Here is a 20,979-nt window from a genome sequence, read left to right on the forward strand (position 1 = left end):
GTAGCTATACACCCACTGTCTGGGTCTCCCAATTGGAGCTAGAAGAAAAGGAATTTACGGTAAGTAAACAAAATTCCCTTCTTTTAGCCACCAGGGTCTGAGCTGCTTGGTCATTAGTGAACACATGTACATACTATGCTGAACTAGCACCTACATGTCTGGATGTGGTAATCATAAATGTAGCAAGTATCATTTACTAAGGCAATTATTTGTATCTTTTCCCTGATATTTATTTAGATTATGATCTGATTTTCCCAGGAACTTGATCCCGTTACTCTTCATAATCAGGCATTGATGAACATGGAAGCCAAACCCACTGAAGGATTTGAGAAACTCCAGTTTTTATTACAGCAAAATCCTTTTCCACCAGAGACCTTTGGAAATCTCTTACTTTTGTACTGCAAGTATGAGGTAGGGCGTTCCATGAGATAATATGTCAGTGTCTTTATTGGTACACACAGTGCATTTTAATAAGTACTGTGTAATTATAATGAAGTCATGCTCTCTGACCACAAATGAGTTGGTCCCTGGTGGGATAGAAACCTAGATTGTTTTACTGGCTTGATTTATAGGCAGAGAAATACAGTTCTGCATCTAATCAGTTCTAGATATCAAAAAGATGAAGAAAAAAAAAGTGTAAAATTACCAAATTTTACGGATTGTTCCAATTCTTGATCTAAAGGGAACCTGTCAGGTGTAATATGCACCCAGAACCAAGAGCAGTTCTGGGTGCATATTGCTAATCCGTTCCTGTATACACTAGCATAGATAAAGAGATCTTTAGAAAAAGTATTTCTAAAGATCGTTTATTATATGCTAATGAGCGCAGGGACTTGTCCCGAGGGCGTTTGTTCCCTTAGCTAGTCGGCCCACATAGCATGCTAGCACGCCCCTGTGGAAACTAACAAACTAACATACTAATGAACGAGTTGCTTCACCACGCATACCTCACTCTTGATGGCGGCCGGCGGAGGATGGATGCGCTCTGCGCGTGATCCAGAGTGCCCGGGACTTCAAATTATAAGCACTAAAATGATGCCGGGTGTAAGCTTCCGGCTTTAATGAGGTACAATGCGCATGACCGGAAGTGATGAGGACTCCAGATCATGCGCAGAGCGCGTCCATCCTCCGCCGGCCACCATGAACAGTGAGGTATGTGCGGCGTCGCTGCGTATTCATTAGCATGTTAGTATACCCACAGGGGTGTGCTACCATGCTATGTGGGCCAACTAGCTAGGGGAACAAACGCCCACAGGACTCATTAGCATATAATAAAAGATCTTTAGAAATACGTTTTCTAAAGATCTCTTTATCTATGCTAGTGTATACAGGAACAGTTAGGCAGAGATTAGCAATATGCACCCAGAACTGCTCATAGTTCTGGGTGCTATTGTACCTGACCGGTTCACTTTAAAGAATAATTGTTTTAATTATTTTTCATAAATCAATAGGACACGAGAAAATAAGAAACTTTTTAATATATCGTTTTTAAAAAAATCTGCTTTTTTCTCCTCCTTGACTGATCAATTATCTTCACAATTCTCTATTCACGTGTAAAATCTGACCTCAGTGATTACAAACTTTCCCATTACTAAGCTACGAGGTGACAGTTGGGGCTTATAAAGGTCCATGTAGGACTGTAACTGTCGTTTCAGGAGAACTTGCAGCATCATGTCTGTGTCTGCCTCTAGCTCCTCCCTCCTCATCCCTCTCCTCTCCATAGAGGTTTATGAGCACTAACTGCCATCTCCTATCTCAGAAATGGGAACGTCTCCATCTACTGAATATAAATTTACTTGTAAATAGAGTTTACATGGTTAATGTAAAAGGAGATAATAGCGTATATGTACAGTTGTGCTCAGACGTTTACATACCCCAGAAGCTTCTGTGCTTTATTAGCTTTTTTTTCAGAGAGTATAAATGATAACAAAAAACTTTTTTTTCCTCTCATAGTTAGTGGTTGGGTGAAGCCATTTATTGTCAAACTACTGTTTCTTTGTCGCTCCATTGGGAGACCCAGACAATTGGGTGTATAGCTTCTGCCTCTGGAGGCCACACAAAGTATTACATTTTTAAAAAAGTGTAACCCCTCCCCTCTGCCTATACACCCTCCCATGGAACACGGGCTCCTCAGTTTTATGCTTTGTGTGGAAGGAGGCACACATCCACTCATGCATTCTCATACATAGTTATGTCGGATGGAAGAAAAGAGGACCCCGATGGGGTCCCCGGCATGTTCCCTTCTCACCCCACTATGTCGGCGGTGTTGTTAAGGTTGAGGTACCCATTGCGGGTACGGAGGCTGGAGCCACATGCCGTCTCCTTCACCATCCCTTATGCGGCTCTGGGAGAAGTGGGATCCTAAGCGGTCATCCATGAGCTGGGACCGTGCTCCATCCGCAGCCCCTGGTGGAACCTGCCGGACCGGAGCTTCTTCACCCCCAGGGACCGGGCCCTGCAACTGGAAGGTACTCTGTGTCTCCATGTGGGGACTGTACAGAGAGGGTCGCACCTTATCCCCGGAAGCCGCGGTAGTTCCGTCCGTTGTCTTTTCGGCGGACTTCCGCGCCGACCGTGCCTGCTTGTCGGGCACGGCCTTAAATTTAGTCCCCGGCTTCGCCGCGGCCTAGTCGCGAAAAATCCCGCCCCCGAGCCTGCCTGTCAGGGGTTAGGGCGGGATTGACGACATGACGTCGGCTTTGAGGGCTGGAGCATCTTGCATGTTTCCCTCCCCCCTCATTGACCACTGTGGGGACTCCAGATTCCCGCTCTTTGCTAGCGCCGCCCCCCCCTCCCTGAGAGCTCCGGCAGCCATTTTTAGCATTCTGCCGGTGGATGCTACTCAGCAGCAAAGCTCTGCAGCTCCGGGGGTTCCACGACAGGGAATCTGGAGGACACACTCCGCTCGTTAGCGGTTGGTAAGCCACACCGGTCACCCGGTGCTGGTCCCCCTAGGGTGCCGGGAGATATATATATATATGTAATAGATATATATATCTGTTCGGAAAGGCTGTATACCCTTTTCCTATATACCCTCAGTGGTCACTCTCCTAAGAGACAACAGCATGTCGTCCACAAGGAGCAAAGCTACTAAAGCACAGATTTTTTCGCGGCCTGTACCTCTTGTGGGGCTATGTTGCCTGCGGGATCCACCTACCCTCACTGTGATCAATGCTCGACTCCTGCCACGCTTGCTCAGCCGGAGCCTAGGGCACTTGTGGGCCCCTCGGCTCATGTAGATCCCCCTGCTCCCACTGAACAGGCTGCAGGGACAGAGTCACCGTCGTTGGCCTCTTTCGCTGAGAAACTCTCTCAGTCACTTTCTCAGTCCATTGCACAGTCTATGGACAAATGGTCATCTAAGCTCCTTGAGGCTTTGCAGTCCAGACCGGGCCCTTCACAGGCCCCGGCCCCTGTTAGTCTGTCTCCTCCAGGCCCTTCTCGGTCCGCGCCGCAGCGCGCTCCCAGGATAGCCCCTAGGCCCCAGGCGGAGGACTCCTGCCCGGACCGCAGCCCCAGACCGGCTAAGCGGCCTCGCTGGGACTCTTCCCCGGCCTCCTCACGCTGCTCTGGATCCCAGCTTGAGGACTCTCAGGACGACGAGGCGGACGTGGGAGCTCAGGGCTCTGACCCTGACTTCGCCCTTAACCTTGATACCCCTGAGGGGAACGCCTTAGTAAATGATCTTATCTCGTCCATCAACCAGGTGTTGGATCTCTCACCACCGCCTCCTCCTGCAGAGGAGTCGGCTTCTCAGCAGGAGAAACACCAATTTCGATTCCCCAAACGTACGCGCAATACGTTTTTTGATCACTCTAACTTCAGGGACGCTGTCCAGAAGCCCAGAGCGGTCCCGGACAAGCGCTTTGCTAAACGGCTCACTGACACGCGTTATCCCTTTCCACCTGAAGTCGTTAAGGGCTGGGCACACTCTCCCAAGGTGGATCCTCCAGTCTCTAGATTGGCTGCTAGGTCCGTTGTGTCTGTTGCTGATGGCTCATCCCTGAAGGATGCCACTGACAGACAGATAGAGCTCTTGGTGAAGTCTATTTATGAGGCCACGGGCGCGTCTTTCGCCCCGGCCTTTCCGGCCGTGTGGGCTCTCCAAGCAATCTCGGCATGTCTGACTGAGATTAATGCTGTCACGCGGAATTCTGCTCCACATGTTTCTTCCTTGACCTCTCAGGCATCAGCATTTTCGTCCTACGCCATGAACGCCGTCCTGGACTCCGCTAGCCGTACGGCTGTAGCATCCGCTAACTCCGTGGCAGTCCGCAGGGCCATGTGGCTGCGCGAATGGAAAGCAGACTCTGCTTCCAAAAGGTTCTTAACTGGTTTGCCTTTTTCTGGCGACCGTTTGTTTGGCGAACGGTTGGATGAGATTATTAAGGAATCCTCGGGAAAGGACTCCTCCTTACCCCAGTCCAAACCTAAGAGACCTCAGCAGAGAAAAATCCAATCGAGGTTTCGGTCCTTTCGTCCCTCCGCCAAGTCCCAATCCTCTTCGTCCAACCGTCCGGAGAAAGGCCAGAGGAACTCCTATGCGTGGCGGTCCAAGTCACGCCCCCAAAAGGCCGCAGGAGGCACTGCCTCCAAGACGGCCTCCTCATGACTCTCGGCCTCATCTAGCCACATCCTCGGTCGGTGGCAGGCTCTCCCGCTTTGGCGACGCCTGGTGGCCACACGTTCAAGACCGATGGGTGAGAGACATTCTGTCTCATGGTTACAGGATAGAGTTCAGCTCTCGACCTACGGCTCGTTTCTTCAGAACCTCCCCACCCCCCGCACAGGCCGACGCACTTTTTCAGGCAGTGGCCGCTCTAAAGATAGATGGAGTTGTGATTCCCGTTCCCCTTCAGGAACGTGGTCGCGGTATTTACTCCAACTTGTTCGTGGTGCCAAAAAAGGACGGGTTATTCCGTCCCGTTCTGGACCTCAAACTGCTCAACAGACATGTGAGAACCAGACGATTTCGGATGGAATCGCTCCGCTCGGTCATCGCCTCGATGTCACAAGGAGACTTCCTAGCATCGATCGACATCAAGGATGCTTATCTCCATGTGCCGATCGCACCCGAACATCAACGTTTCCTGCGTTTCGCCATCGGGGACGAACACCTCCAGTTCGTCGCATTGCCCTTCGGCCTGGCGACAGCCCCACGGGTTTTCACCAAAGTCATGGCATCCGTCGTAGCGGTCCTGCACTCTCAGGGCCACTCGGTGATCCCCTACTTGGACGATCTCCTAGTCAGGGCTCCTTCTCGGGTGGCGTGTCAACGAAGTCTTTCCGTCACTCTGGAGACTCTCCAGCAGTTCGGGTGGATCATCAATTTCCCGAAATCCAAGTTGACGCCGACGCAATCACTGACTTACCTCGGGATGGAGTTTCATACCCAGCCAGCGTTAGTCAAGCTACCGCGGGACAAACAGCTTTCTCTGCAAGCGGGGGTGCAATCACTTCTTCGGAGTCAGTCACACCCCTTAAGGCGCCTCATGCACTTCCTGGGGAAGATGGTTGCAGCTATGGAAGCAGTGCCGTTTGCGCAATTCCATCTACGGCCACTCCAATGGGACATTCTTTGCAAATGGGACAAGAGTTCGGCTTCCCTCGACAAGAACATCTCCCTTTCCCTTGCAGCCAAAACATCACTTCAGTGGTGGCTCCTACCCACATCTCTGTCTCGGGGAAAATCCTTCCTACCTCCAACCTGGGCCGTGGTCACCACGGTCGCGAGCCTGTCAGGTTGGGGAGCGGTTTTTCTCCACCACAGGGCTCAAGGAACCTGGAATCCAATAGAATCGTCCCTTCAGATCAATATCCTGGAGATAAGGGCAGTATATCTAGCCCTATTGGCTTTCCATCGGTGGCTGGAGGGCAGGCAGATCCGAATACAGTCGGACAACGCCACTGCCGTCGCGTACATCAACCACCAAGGCGGCACTCGCAGTCGTCAAGCCTTCCAGGAAGTCCGACGAATTCTGCAGTGGATGGAAGGCACAGGCTCCACCATCTCCGCAGTTCACATCTCGGGCGTAGAAAACTGGGAAGCAGATTTTCTCAGTCGTCAGGGCATGGACGCGGGGGAATGGTCTCTTCACCCAGACGTGTTTCGAGAGATCTGTCGCCGCTGGGGAACGCCGGACGTCGACCTCATGGCGTCACGACACAACAACAAGGTCCCGGCCTTCATGGCTCGGTCTCAGGATCACAGAGCTCTGGCAGCGGACGCCTTGGTCCAGGATTGGTCGCAGTTTCGACTGCCATACGTGTTTCCCCCTCTGGCGATGCTGCCCAGGGTACTACGCAAGATCCGGTCCGAATGCCGTCGCGCCATTCTCGTCGCTCCAGACTGGCCGAGGCGGTCATGGTATCCGGATCTGTGGCATCTCGCGGTGGGTCAACCGTGGGCACTTCCAGACCGCCCAGACTTGCTGTCACAAGGCCCGTTTTTCCATCTGAATTCTGTGGCCCTCAACCTGACTGTGTGGCCATTGAGTCCTGGCTACTAGCGTCTTCAGGGTTATCTCAGGATGTCATTGCCACCATGAGACAAGCCAGGAAGCCTACATCCGCCAAGATCTATTACAGGTCTTGGCAAATCTTCTTATCCTGGTGCTCTGATAACGGTTTTCCTCCATGGCCGTTTGCCTTACCCACATTCCTTTCATTCCTACAATCTGGAATGGACAAGGGTTTGTCCCTCGGCTCTCTCAAGGGCCAAGTTTCGGCGCTCTCCGTGTTTTTTCAAAAGCGTCTAGCCAGGCTTCCGCAGGTCCGCACGTTCCTGCAGGGGGTTTGCCACATGGTTCCACCTTACAAACGTCCGTTGGAACCTTGGGATCTTAACAGGGTCCTGACGGCTCTTCAAAAGCCGCCTTTTGAGCCGCTGCGGGATGTCTCTCTCTCCCGTCTCTCGCAGAAGGTGGCCTTCCTGGTGGCAGTCACATCACTTCGGAGAGTGTCTGAGCTTGCAGCGCTGTCATACAAAGCTCCCTTCCTGGTTTTTCACCAGGATAAGGTGGTTCTGCGTCCTGTCCCGGAATTTCTCCCTAAGGTGGTATCCCCTTTTCATCTAAATCAGGATATCTCCTTGCCTTCCTTTTGCCCTAATCCAATTCACCAGTGTGAAAAGGATTTGCACTCTTTGGATCTAGTGAGAGCACTCCGGCTCTACGTGTCTCGCACGGCGCCCCTGCGCCGTTCAGACACGCTCTTTGTCCTTGTCGCTGGCCAGCGCAAGGGCTCTCAGGCCTCCAAGTCAACCTTGGCTCGGTGGATCAAGGAATCGATTCTCGAGGCCTACCGTACTTCTGGGCTTCCGCTCCCTTCAGGGTTGAAAGCCCATTCTACCAGAGCCGTAGGTGCGTCCTGGGCATTGCGGCATCGGGCGACGGCTCAGCAGGTGTGTCAGGCAGCTACGTGGTCTAGTCTGCACATTTTCACGAAGCACTATCAAGTGCATACCTATGCTTCGGCAGACGCAAGTCTAGGTAGGCGAGTCCTCCAGGCGGCGGTTTCCCACCTGTAAGAGGGGGCCGTTTTCGGCTCTTTCTATTGAGGTATTGTTTTTACCCACCCAGGGACTACTCTTGGACGTCCCAATTGTCTGGGTCTCCCAATGGAGCGACAAAGAAAAAGGGAATTTTGTTTACTTACCGTAAATTCCTTTTCTTCTAGCTCCTATTGGGAGACCCAGCACCCACCCCTGTGCCCTTCGGGCTGGTTGTTCTTTTGTGTACACATGTTGTTGATGTTGATTTGTTCTTTTGGTTCATGGTTCAGTTCTCCGAACATCCTTCGGATTGAATTTACCCTAGACCAATTTATAATTTTTCTCCTTCCTGCTTTTGCACCAAAACTGAGGAGCCCGTGTTCCACGGGAGGGTGTATAGGCAGAGGGGAGGGGTTACACTTTTTTAAAAGTGTAATACTTTGTGTGGCCTCCAGAGGCAGAAGCTATACACCCAATTGTCTGGGTCTCCCAATAGGAGCTAGAAGAAAAGGAATTTACGGTAAGTAAACAAAATTCCCTTTTTTCTCTTTTTAAATCAGAACAACAGCCAAAAACATCCAAATGACCCTGATCAAAAGTTCACATACCCCAGTTCTTACTGCTATGTATTGCCCCCTATAACATCAATGATAGCTTAAAGTCTTTTGTGGTAGTGGTGGATGAGGCTCTTTATTTTCTCATATGGTAAAGCTGCCCATTCTTCTTGGCAAAAAGCCTCCAGTTCCTGTAAATTCCTGGGCTTTCTTGTATGAACTGCACGCTTGAGTTCTCCCCAGAGTGGCTCAATGATATTGAGTTCAGGAGACTGAGATGGCCACTCCAGAACCTTCACTTTGTTCTGCTGTAGCCAATGATCAGTCAACTTGGCCTTGTGTTTTGGATCGTTGTCATTTTGGAACGTCCAAGTACGTCCCATGCGCAGTTTCCGGGCTGATGCGTGCAAATTTGCCTCCAGTATTTGCTGATAACGTGACAAATTACCTTGTTTCAGAAGTGTGGAGACTTGTCTCTGTGTTGTTTTGGCGTATTGTAGGTGAGATACTTTGTGGCATTTGCGCAGTAATGGCTTTCTTCTGGTGACTCGACCATGCTGCCAGTTTTCTTCAAGTGCCTCCTTGCATCTTGAAACAGCCACGCCACTAGTTTTCAGTGAGTCCTGTATTGCAGCTGATGTTATTTGTGGGTTTTTCCTTGCATCCCAAACAATTTTCCCGGCAGTTGTGGCTGAAATTTTTGTTGGTCTACCTTATCGTGATTTGGTTTTTAACAAAGCCCTTGATTTTCCATTTCTTAATCGCAGTTTGAACACTGCTGACTGACATAATGAATTCCTTGGATATCTTTTTGTATCCCTTTCCTGATTAATACAGTTCAACTATCTTTTCCTGTAGATCCGTTAACAATTTTTTTGCTTTCCTCATGACTCATAACAATCCAGAAACATCAGTGGCTGGATAAAAGATGCAAGAGTCTGTCTGGATCCCAGAAACTCACTTAGCTTTTATGTACATACACTGATTTACAAGCAAACAGGTCACAGGTGAAGATGTTACCTTTATTAGCCATTCAAACCCATTTTTTGTGTCAACTTCTGTGCATGTTATCAGGCCAAAATCACCAGGGTATGTGAACTCCTGATCAGGCTCGTTTGGATGTTTTTGGTCTCCATTATGATTAAAAAGAGAAAACAGTAGTTTGACAATAAATGGCTTCACCCAACCACTGACCATGAGAGGAAAAAAAAAAATTGTGTTATCATTCATAGTCTCTGAAAAAAGGCCAAGAAAGCAAAAAATATGCCAGGATATGTAAACTGTTGAGCACAACTCTCTGTGTGTGTGTGTGTATGTGTATATATACATATATATAGGTATGTATATATATATATATATATATATATATATATATATATATATATATATATATATATATATATATATATATATATATATATATATGTGTGTATGTATGTATGTATATGTGTGTGTATATATATATATATATATATAATATTATATTATATATATTTTCATACACCTAGAGCTGTCTATTTTATTGATTTATACAATGAATAATTAAACCATTGGTTACTCTCGTGTGTGCTTATTTTTCCCTGTATCATTGATTTGCCCGCACCTGACCAGTGTGAAAGTTATTCTTTCCTGTGATAGTGAGTGTGGAGTAACTATTAATTTAATACTATGGTTTATCTTTCTTTAGTATTTTGATCTTGCAGCGGATGTGCTGGCAGAAAATGCTCATCTTACCTACAAATTTCTAACTCCAGTAAGTGATTATTTAGTATATAGAACCTATTTGTCTAATTGCTATAACTGGTAATTAGTATTTTCTTAATTATATAGTAAAAATAGGATTTTTAGAAAATTGTTTATTAACCTCTTACTGACATATCACGTACAGTTAATTTATATGCCAGCTCCCTGGGTTTGATGCCTGCTCAAGACCTCTACCCACATCTTTGCCAGCAGATGATGGCTGTGAGCCACAAGGACTTGGGTATTCTCATTACAAATAAGCTGAGCAGCAGCACTCAATGTCAGGCAGCAGCTTCTAAAGCAAACAAGATTTTACTTTTAGGCTCCACACTTTAAAAATGATATTCAGAAGTTAGAGCCAGGTGAGGGCCGAGCAACTAGATTATTGCAAGGGATGGAAGGACTCTCATATGATGAAAGGTTGGAAAAGTTGGGCTTGTTTATGTTAGATTAAGTCAAACTTATTTATACAGTCATAGCTGAAAGTGTTGGCACCCTTGAAATTGTTCCTGAAAATAAAATGTTTCTCCCAGAAAATTATTGCAGTCACACCTTATACACATGTTTATTTATTTTCTGTATATTGTAACAACACAAAAAAAAATGAGAAAAAGAAGCAAATTTCACACAGAACCTTAAAAATGGGCAGGACAAAAATGTTGACACCTTTCCAAAATTGTGGGTAAACAACCAGTGCCATGGGTAGTCACCAGCAGCGGGCGCTCCTGCCATTGGTGAGTTGAGCCAGACAGGCGATAAAGCTGCAAGCAAGGCAATTATTGAGCCCACAGTGAAAGATGTATTTACGGCTGTGACACAGTATGGTTCCACCCTAACTTCACTCAGTACTCAAATGGGGCAGATTAAAGCGGAACTGTCAATCATGCGGCAAAATATGCAAAAAGTGAGCAACAGGGTCTCAGCAGCAGAGGGCTCAATAAATTTCCCCACGATCTCCTTGGCCGATTGGACTTATTTAAATGGCCCTATGATAATAGGTAAATTGCTATTGGCTGTGTAGTCTATGGCCAACAATAAATCCCTAGAAGTAGATGGTCTCCCTATGGAAATGTATAAGAAATTTGGGAATGTTCTGTTTCCACACCTGCTTGCCACTCTCCAGTGGGCTTTTAGCAAGGGGTCTTTGCTGAGTGAGGTCCATGAAAAAAGCAGTGATAATCATAATTTTAAAACCCAATCCATGGACCCCTTGCTCCCAGACTCGTATCGGCCATATCGCTACTGACTACCGACATCAAGATTATTGCAAAAGTTCTTGCTTCCAGGCTTAGTAAGGTTATAACTAAGGTGGTACATATGGATCAGTCAGGATTTATGCCCTCTAGGTCCACTGCAACAAACATCAGACGATTATTTCATAATCTTCAATTACCAGTGGATAATCCTGGCAGCAGAGTCATATGCTCGCTGGATGCGGCCAAAGCATTTGATTCAATAGAATGGGAGTATTTGTAGGAGATCATGGATAAATTTGGGTTGGGCGTGGATTTCATTTCATGGCTTAAAATGCTATACGGAAACCCGACGGCCAGACTGAGGGTGAATGGGGGTTTATCAGCATCTTTTGAATTGCATCAAGGCACATGCCGGGGGGTGCCCCCTTATCCCCTTTACTCTTTGCTCTGGCCATTGAGCCCCTTGCTATAATTATTAGAGCTCATGCTGGTATACGGGGGTTTCAGAGGGGACCGATAGAAAAGAAAATTGCACTTTACGCAGATGATGCCCTATTATTCTTAGCAGAGGCTTCGTCATCCCTGAATTTGGCGATTGACGTTATTGGTGACTTTAGCCATTACTCGGGTTTAGTGATCAACTAAAACAAGCGACACTGCTCTCGGTAGATGGGAATAGAGACAATGATAGTATTTATGCTGAGTCTGGGTTAAAGGTGGTTTCGGAGTTTAAATACCTTAGCTTAAATATTACAGGGATGATGGGTGACTATGAGAAATTAAATCTTATCCCGGTGTTGGAAAAGTTTCATAATAAGCTGAGTATGTGGGTAAAGCTGCCACTGTCATTGGTGGGATGTACTAATTTACTTAAAAAGATCTAGATGCCACAATTACTCTATGTATTACATAATTCTCCAGTGTGGATCTCACAAAGGTATTTTTACAAAATTAATGATCTGTTCAGGGAACTGATCTGGGGGAAAGACGCCACGAATTAAGCTAGAACTACTGTAGAGGGGGGGTAGCAGCTCCAGATCCCTGGGCGTATGTTATGGCTGCCCAATTGTAACCTATTAGAAGCTGGAAAGACCCGGGTGGGGGTGTGATACAATGATTACTTTTGCAGCAATTTCTTAACTCCTGGGATTTATACGGGGCACTAGAAACACAAAGGTTTGCTCTTCAGGGGGAGAGTATACCAACCTTGTTGTTATTGCACAAACTGTGGTGGAAAATAAGACTCATTCACAATCTGCACTGTATCTCCCAATTTACCTCAACCATGGATTCCAAATCTCAATAAATTGCAAGGATTTGGTATATGGGAAAGAAAAGGGATATGGGCTTCACTCATATATTGGGGGAAAATGGCGAGTTGAAGGAATGTGTGCAGCTGCAGGGGGAGTTTGATCTACCTCGACAGGAGTTCTACAAATATTTACAGCTACGACACGCATGATGAGCAGAGGAATTACAGCTGGAGCAAGGGGTCCCTGAAAATAAGATCATAAATAGAATTTCTGAGGTTAAAACTTCTGGGGGCCTAATTTCAGTAATATATTGTGTAGTACTTGATTTAACACTCTCAAATATCCGTCTAAAGGCCGCTTTACACGTTGCGATATCGTTACCGATATCGCTAGCGTGCGTACCCGCCCCCATCGTTTGTGCGTCACGGCAAATCGCTGCCCGTGGCACACAAAATCGCTCGGACACGTCACACATACTTACCTGCCTAGCGAACCGTCTCCTTTCTAAGGGGGCGGTTCGTTTGGCGTCACAGCGACGTCACTAAGCGACCACCCAATCAAAGCGGAGGGGCGGAGATGAGCGGGATGTAACATCCCGCCCACCCCCTTCCTTCCGCATTGCCGGTGGACGGTGGACGTCGTTCCTGCGGTGTCACACATAGCGATGTGTGCTGCCGCAGAAACGACGAACAACATCGTACTTGCAGCAGCAACGATAATTGGGAATAGGGGAGTATGTCAACGATTAGCGATTTTGCACATGTTTGCGATGATTTTAGAGCGCACGTAGGTGTCACACATAACGACATTGCTAAAGCGGCTGGATGTGCGTCACGAACTCCGTGACCCCAAAGACATCGCTTTAGCGATGTCGCAGCGTGTAAAGCGTCCTTAAGTCTAAAGAGAAATGGGAGGGAGCCATATTGAAAATTGTTCAATGGATTGAGGTTCTAGAGAGAGAGCCGGATCTATCCCTCAGTGAATCCTACCGTTTATCCCAAATATATTTACTACACCAAAAATACAGAACTCCAAAATTTCTATGCAACATCAGGCTTAGCGGTCATCCTCTCTGTAACAGGTGCAAAACCAGTGTGCAGATCCCATCCACATGATGTGGTCATGTCCTAAGCTTGATCCTTTTTAGAAAGAAAAAAATTAAATTATTAATATAGTCCACTCGTGGGTGTGGTTCGGTCCCTTCTTGTGTGCATTCTGGGGTACGTTGAAGACCTGGTGACGGATGAGTATGGCAAAATAGCGGTAGCTAGAATGTTATACATGGCTAGAAAGCTGATAGAACAATATTGGTTGAATGACCTGACACCCTCTATCCCAGAGTATATTAGCAAAGTGAATTGGCTGATAAATATGGAAAAATAAGTATATCTGAAAAGAGACTGTATCTCAAAGTTTGACAAGGTGTAGGCATCCTGGATAGATGGCTTAGGCTTTGCCTCCAGAGAACTACAGACTTCTTCTGAGAATTGACGTGTTGGATTAAAGTGGATCTCCTATTGGTAATGCCTAATTAAGAACCCCTTTACATAGGTGATGAACATTTTGGAGATGTGATGAACATATTGGATATTATTGCACTTATCTTCTATGTTGGGGGACTACGCTCCTCGGGGATGTTATAAAACCTATTTTGTTTGAAAAGTTTCAATAAAAATATTTGATTAAAGAAAAGAAAAAAAAAACTTCTTGTTTATGTTGCACACTGTAAACAAAGGAACATCAAGATCTCTAGAGATAGACTTGTAACCTTGAGATTGTTGATATTTTTCAACAATTTTGGTTCTCAAGTCCTCAGACAGTTCTCTTCTACTCTTTGTGTTCTCCACTGCTTAGTGTGGCACACACAGACACACACACTGCAAAGCATGAGTCAACTTCTCCACTTTTTATCTGGTTCCACTTGTGATTTTCATATTGCCCACTCCTGTTATTTGACACAGGTGAGTTAAAATGGGTATCACATGCTTGTAAAAAGTTGTTTACCCACATTTTTGGAAAGATGCCAACAATTTTGATTGGTTCTTTTTTGAGCTTGTGTGAAATTACGTCCAATTTGCTTTTTGTTTTCAGTTTTTTCAGGAAATAAACATGTGTGTAACAAAACGTGTAATTAATTGCATTAAGTTTCTGGGACAAATACTTCATTTTGTGTAACAATTTCAAGGGTGCCAACACTTTTGGCCATGACTGTATGTATAAATACTTGTGTGGTTAATACAAACAACTGGCACATTACTTATTTCTTGCAAAGGACAAAGAACATTGCGTGTGGAATAAAAGCTATTCTGGAAGCCAGATATGAAAGGGTTTTTTACAGTTAGAGCAGTCAGACTGTGGAATGCCCTACCACAAGAGGTAGTAATGGCAGATACCATAACTGCAAATAATCTAGTAATAGAGATTGTATAGTTGGTGGAGAAAGGTTGGACCTGATGGACCTAAGGGGTACTTTGCACGCTACAACATCGCAAGCCGATGCTGCGACGTCGAGCGCGATAGTCCCCGCCCCCGTCACAGCAGCGATATCTTGTGATTGCTGCCGTAGCAAACATTATCGCTACGGCAGCTTCACATGCACTCACCTGCCCTGTGACGTCGCTCTGGCCGGCGACCCGCCTCCTTCCTAAGGGGGCAGGTTATACGGCATCACAGCGACGTCACACGGTAGGCGGCCAATAGGAGCGGAGGGGCGGAGATGAGCGGGAGATAAACATCCCGCCCACCTCCTTCCTTCCGCATAGGTGGCGTGAGACGAGGTGACGCAGGTAGGAGATGTTCCTTGCTCCTGAGGCTTCTCACACTGCGATGTGTGCTGCCTCAGGAACGAGGAACAACATCGTACCGTCGCTGCAGCTAAATTATAGAAATGTCGGACCCTACACCGATGATATGATTACGACGCTTTTGCGCTCGTTAATCGTATCATAAAGGATTTACACACTACGATATCGACAGCGACGCCGGATGTGCGTCACTTTCGATTTGACCCCACCGACATCGCACCTGCGATATCGTAGTGTGCAAAGTACCCCTAAGTCTTTTTTCAATCTATATTTCTATGTAATTATGTAACTGCACGAGGCTGTTGTGAAATTGTTGTAGAGTCTAGATAATAAACTTAAGTCTTTTCAAGACATATCTGTGCATAGAATGGACTTAAAGTTGCTCTTGGCTAACTCTTAAAAAATATTTAAGACCTTTATTTTGTAATCTGTTGATTTCTTATATATTTCAGTATTTGTATGATTTTCTGGATGCCCTGATAACATGCCAAACAGCTCCAGATGAGGTACTGTATGAATTCCTGCTGTTACAATATACTGGTATTAGTTCACTATTGGCCTTTCAGGAGTCTCTTATTCTTGGCCATTGCATTTTAAATTCATCAGTATTTCTATTAGAGCCGGTAATCTATATTACACTTTGTGTATTTTTTAGGCTTTCTTAAAGCTGGACGAACTGGCTGGAATGCTGACCGAGCAACTGAGAAAGCGAACAAAACAGGTACACAGTGGAATTCCTTCTCCTTCATTTTATTTACTGCACCAGATATTACTGAGGTCATGTTCATCGTCACCTCACTGGGGCCAAATGTTCTATCTCTGTGGGACTAAAAATGTAAAAAACCTTGTGAGACAAAGTTTACTGTACCCATTGGGAATGCCTGGCAAATTCACACACAAATTAAGTACCAGAAGAGAAGACCTATTTTCACTTATGGGTGTACTCACTTTTGTTGCCATTATCAAGGTACAAGAAGCAAGACTCAACCGGGATGATGAAGCAGTTAAAAAGGCTGTGAGCGAATATGACGAAGCCCTAGAAAAGTAAGATCATTTCAGAATATTGTTACCATGTTGCTTTATAGGAACTCTACCAGGACGTTTTTGCTATGTAATCTGAAGCCAGAATACTGTAAAAGCTAACATGAAGTTTACAGCCAGATGTCTCTTATCTCAAAGTCTGTTTTTGTTTCCCTGCATTGTTAGTTTAAGCCTCCTAGCTTTATCATTAGTGGGTCTCAGCAGCATGTGAGCTGTAGTCCGACTCCTTCTCCTTCTGTGAATAGCAGCCTCTGTCTGTGGAAATATACACTGAAAGCCTGGTGTGTGCGGGGACAGCTCCCAGAGTTCTGCTACATACAGAAAATAAAATCTTTCACTGTGTCAGAATGGCTGCAGCCACTAATCTAAGTCATACATCGTTGGATTCAGGATGTCTTGGCCTACATCATGCTGCCGTGCTGCTCCTAGATGAGGTAGAAAAAACCTGCTGACAGATTTCCTTTAAAGGGTTTGTGCCATGAGGAATTTTGTTACCAAATCTATTACAAAAAACATAGATCCCTAACTAAAACATAACATTTAATGATATTATTAAAATGGTCCATAGCCACAATACAAAATAATATAACAGACTGGTGCCCAGTGGAGAGGAGGAAATAAATCCCTACAATATGCACTCCCTCCTGTGCCCTACCTAGCTTTGGAGGTTAGCACCCTAGATGTACGATATGGCACCCCCACTCACCAACGGCTGTACCATGTAAACCCCTACAACTAAAGATTGTTTGTGAGGTAGGAGGCAGGACCCCTACCCATTTGTAGGACGATATTCCCTGATGAGTCTTTAACGACGAAACGCATCCGGATGCTATAGGAGGGAGAGACTGATTCACCCTGCATACCACCCATTCAGTGAGATTATGCCATTTTTGTATATATCAATTGTACTACTATTATATCTGGGTGCATATAAACTGTTGACCGCTGTCAACAATCTGTATGATTTATGTATATTGTGTTTTTCTATTTTGTTGTGTATCTAGATAGGACCACTCTCCTTTTAGCACTTGGAAACACTTTTTTTTTTTTTGTTTTATTTGTTTGTTTTGTTTGTTATACTAGTGGCATCTCTGCGCTGTTACTCCTATATGTGGTGTGAAACTCATGCCTGACATGCTATGTTAGGGGCCGGAGATGCTTTTGGTTACTTCGGTCTATTATTATAGGTTTTTTAATAACTTTGATATTAAAGGTTATGTTTTAGCCTCTTATCTGCTTCATGGTTTTCTAGAGATTTGCACAGCTTTTCTTAAAGGGAATCTGTCAGCAGGTTTTTGCTACCTTATCTGAGAGCAGCATGATGTCGGCAATGAGATCCTGAATTAAAAAAAGTATCACTTAGATTACTGGGTGCAGCAGATCTGACACAATCATAAATAAACATCAGATCAGAGTTTGATAAGACAGACATCCCTGAATTCTCTGTTTTAACCCTTGCAGCATGCTGTCTTCAGATTACATAGCAAAAACCTGCCGACAGATTCCCTTTAACTTGCTTTATGTAGGAGATGGGGATATTTGTTGGAAGCTGGTGTTAAGCGGGCTTTACACACTACGATATCGTTAATGAATTATCGTCGGGGTCACAGTGTTTGTGACGCACATCCGGCGTCATTAACGATATCGCGGTGTGTAACACTTATGTGCGACCTAAAACGATCTCAAAAGCGGCAAAAAACGTTTGCCGCGGAGAGGTCGTCCCAAAGCAAAAAATCGTTCTCTTCTAATTAGCGATGTTGTTCCTCGTTCCTGCGGCAGCACAGATCGCTCCGTGTGACACCGCAGGAGCGACAAACATCTCCTTACCTGCCTCCACCGCCAATGCGGAAGGAAGGGGGTGGGTGGGATGTTTACGTTCCGCTCATCTCCGCCCCTCCGCTTCTATTGGATGCCTGCCGTGTGACGTCGCTGTGACGCCAAACGACCCGCCCCCTTAGAAAGGAGGCGGATCGCCGGCCAGAGCGACGTCGCAGAGCAGGTAAGTCCGTGTGACGGGGGTAAGTGAGGTTGTGCGCGATGGGCAGTGATTTGCCCGTGTCACACAACCGATGGGGGCGGGTACGATTGCTTGCGATCTCGCTAGCGAGATCGCAGCGTGTAAAGCCCGCTTTAGACTTCAAATCCCGTCTATTATTTCTATTGATAGGACAACCTGAACAGGATGCTTTTATTATACTTTTTTTATTAATGTTAATAATGTTTTGCCATCCATTTAGGTATATTCCTGTCTTAATGGCCCAGGCAAAAATATACTGGAACTTGGAGAATTACTCAATGGTGGAGAAAATCTTCCGGAAATCAGTAGAGTTTTGCAATGAACATGATGTATGGAAACTGAATGTGGCCCATGTCTTGTTCATGCAGGAAAATAAATACAAGGAGGCCATTGGATTTTATGAGCCCATTGTTAAAAAGCACTATGAGAATGTAAGTATCATTTGGATCAATACAGCTATATCACTAACCATTGTATTATTTCTTTGTCGCTCCATTGGGAGACCCAGATAATTGGGTGTATAGCTTCTGCCTCCGGAGGCCACACAAAGTATTACACTTTAAAAAGTGTAACCCCTCCCCTCTGCCTATACACCCTCCCGTGCATCACGGGCTCCTCAGTTTTGTGCTTTGTGTTGAAGGAGGCACACATTCACTCAAGCTCCACATTTTAGTCAGCAGCAGCTGCTGATTATATCGGATGGAAGAAAAGAGGGCCCCAGGGCCCCCGGCATGCTCCCTTCTCACCCCACTAAGTCGGCGGTGCTGTTAAGGTTGAGGTACCCATTGCGGGTACAGAGGCTGGAGCCACATGCCGTTTTCCTTCCCCATCCCTTAGAGGCTCTGGGAGAAGTGGGATCCTAACCGGTCATCCAGGCACTGGGACCGGGCTCCCTCCGCAGCCCCTGTGGGAATCTGCCGGACAGGAGACTTAAAATCATCAGGGACAGGCCCTGCATCCAAAAGGTACTCTGTGTCCACTTGGGGACGGTGTATGGAGCGCTCGTGTCACAGACACTGCAGCGGCTGTTGTTTTTTTTATGACGGCCGGGACTACCGCGCCGACCGTGCCTGTTTGTCGGCCGCGGTATTAAATTTAGTCCCCGGCTTCTGCGGCCTAGTACCATAACTCCCGCCCCCGGGCCTGCCAGTCAGGGGTAAGGGCGGGACGGTCGACCTGACGTCGACAGTGAGGGCTGGAGCATACTTAGGTGTCCTCCTCCCCCCTCACTGATCACTGTGGGGCACCAGATTCCCGCACTTTTTTAGTCGCCGCCCACGGCTCCCTCCTCCCCTGAGAGCTCCGGCAGCCATTTTTACAATCACTTCTGCCGGTAGAGGATTTCAGAACGAGCTCTGCAGCTCTGGGAGGCCCAAGGCAGGGAATCTGGTGGACACACAACCGCTTGGGGCGGTCGGTAAGCCACACCGGTTACCCGGTGCTGGTCCCCCTGGGGTGCCGAAGTGTATATATATATTTGTATACATTTTCTCTGTTCGGCCGCATTGTTTTGCTTTTGGCTATATACCCTCAGTGATCACTCTCCGAGGAGACAACAGCATGTCGTCCGCAAAGAGCAAGGGTGCCAAGACACAGGGTTATTTTGCAACCTGTACCTCCTGTGCGGCTATGTTACCTGCAGGTTCCACCTACCCGCACTGTGAGCAATGCTCGGCCCCTGTTGCACTCGCTCAGCCGGACCCTCGGGCACTGGTGGGACCCTCGGCTCAGGTAGAACCCCCGGCTTCCACTGTCCAGGTGGCAGGGACCGAGTTTGCAGCTTTGGCTGAGAAACTCTCTGAGTCGCTGTCACAATCCATGGCTCAGTCTATGGACAGATGGTCTGCTAAGATACTAGAAGCTTTGCAGTCCAGATCGGTCCTTACACAGGCCTCGGGCACTGTGAGTTCATCGCCCCCAGGCCCCTCTCGGTCTGCGCAGCAGCGTGCTCCTGGGGTGACACCTGAGTCTCACGGGGAGGACTCCGACACGGACCGTAGTCCCAGACCGGCTAAGCGGGCTCGCTGGGAACCTTTCCCGACTTCATCACGCTCTTCGGGGTCTCAGCTTGAGGACTCTCTGGAGGATGAAGCGGAGGTCGCAGCTCAGGGCTCTGACCCTGACGTTGCTCTCAATCTTGATACACCGGAAGGGGACGCCATAGTAAATGACCTTATAGCGTCCATCAACCAGGTGCTAGATCCACCTATAGAGGACTCCACCTATAGAGGAGTCGGCTTCGCAGCAGGAGAAACACCAGTTTAGGTTTCCTAAACGTACACGGAGTGCGTTTTTCGATCACTCTAACTTCAGAGATGCTGTCCAGAAGCACAGAGCATTTCCGGACAAGCGCTTTTCTAAGCGTCTTAATGACACACGTTACCCTTTTCCCGCTGACGTAGTTAAGGGTTGGGCTCAATGTCCCAAGGTGGATCCTCCAGTCTCTAGACTGGCGGCTAGATCCGTAGTATCAGTGGCAGATGGTTCATCGCTCAAGGATGCCACTGACAGGCAGATAGAAATCCTGATGAAATCCATCTATGAAGCCATAGGCGCGTCTTTTGCCCCAGCCTTTGCAGCAGTGTGGGCACTCCAGGCTATCTCAGCTTGTCTGTCTGAGATTAATGCGGTCACACGTACCTCTGCTCCGCAAGTTGCGTCTTTGACTTCTCAGGCGTCGGTGTTTTCATCCTACGCCATGAATGCCATCCTGGACTCTGCGAGCCGTACAGCGGTAGCGTCCGCCAATTCGGTGGCAGTCCGCAGGGCCATGTGGCTATGCGAATGGAAGGCAGACTCTGCTTCCAAGAAGTTCCTAACCGGTTTGCCATTTTCTGGCGAACGTTTGTTTGGTGAGCAATTGGATGAAATTATTAAGC

General features: G+C 46.9%; 1 protein-coding gene across 1 annotated transcript in view; it reads left to right on the forward strand.

Moving 5' to 3' along the window:
- LOC142243350 (intraflagellar transport protein 70A) overlaps positions 1–20,979 on the forward strand; it is a 144,879-nt gene that overhangs the window by 68,669 nt on the left and 55,231 nt on the right. The window contains exons 9-14 of the mRNA XM_075315194.1: positions 259–411; positions 9,734–9,799; positions 15,495–15,548; positions 15,698–15,763; positions 16,010–16,086; positions 18,321–18,531. Coding sequence (XP_075171309.1) covers positions 259–411; positions 9,734–9,799; positions 15,495–15,548; positions 15,698–15,763; positions 16,010–16,086; positions 18,321–18,531 — 627 coding nt within the window. The remainder of the gene's footprint in view (positions 1–258; positions 412–9,733; positions 9,800–15,494; positions 15,549–15,697; positions 15,764–16,009; positions 16,087–18,320; positions 18,532–20,979) is intronic.

Source organism: Anomaloglossus baeobatrachus, chromosome 6 (assembly GCF_048569485.1).
Source record: "Anomaloglossus baeobatrachus isolate aAnoBae1 chromosome 6, aAnoBae1.hap1, whole genome shotgun sequence".
Taxonomy (NCBI): domain Eukaryota; kingdom Metazoa; phylum Chordata; class Amphibia; order Anura; family Aromobatidae; genus Anomaloglossus; species Anomaloglossus baeobatrachus.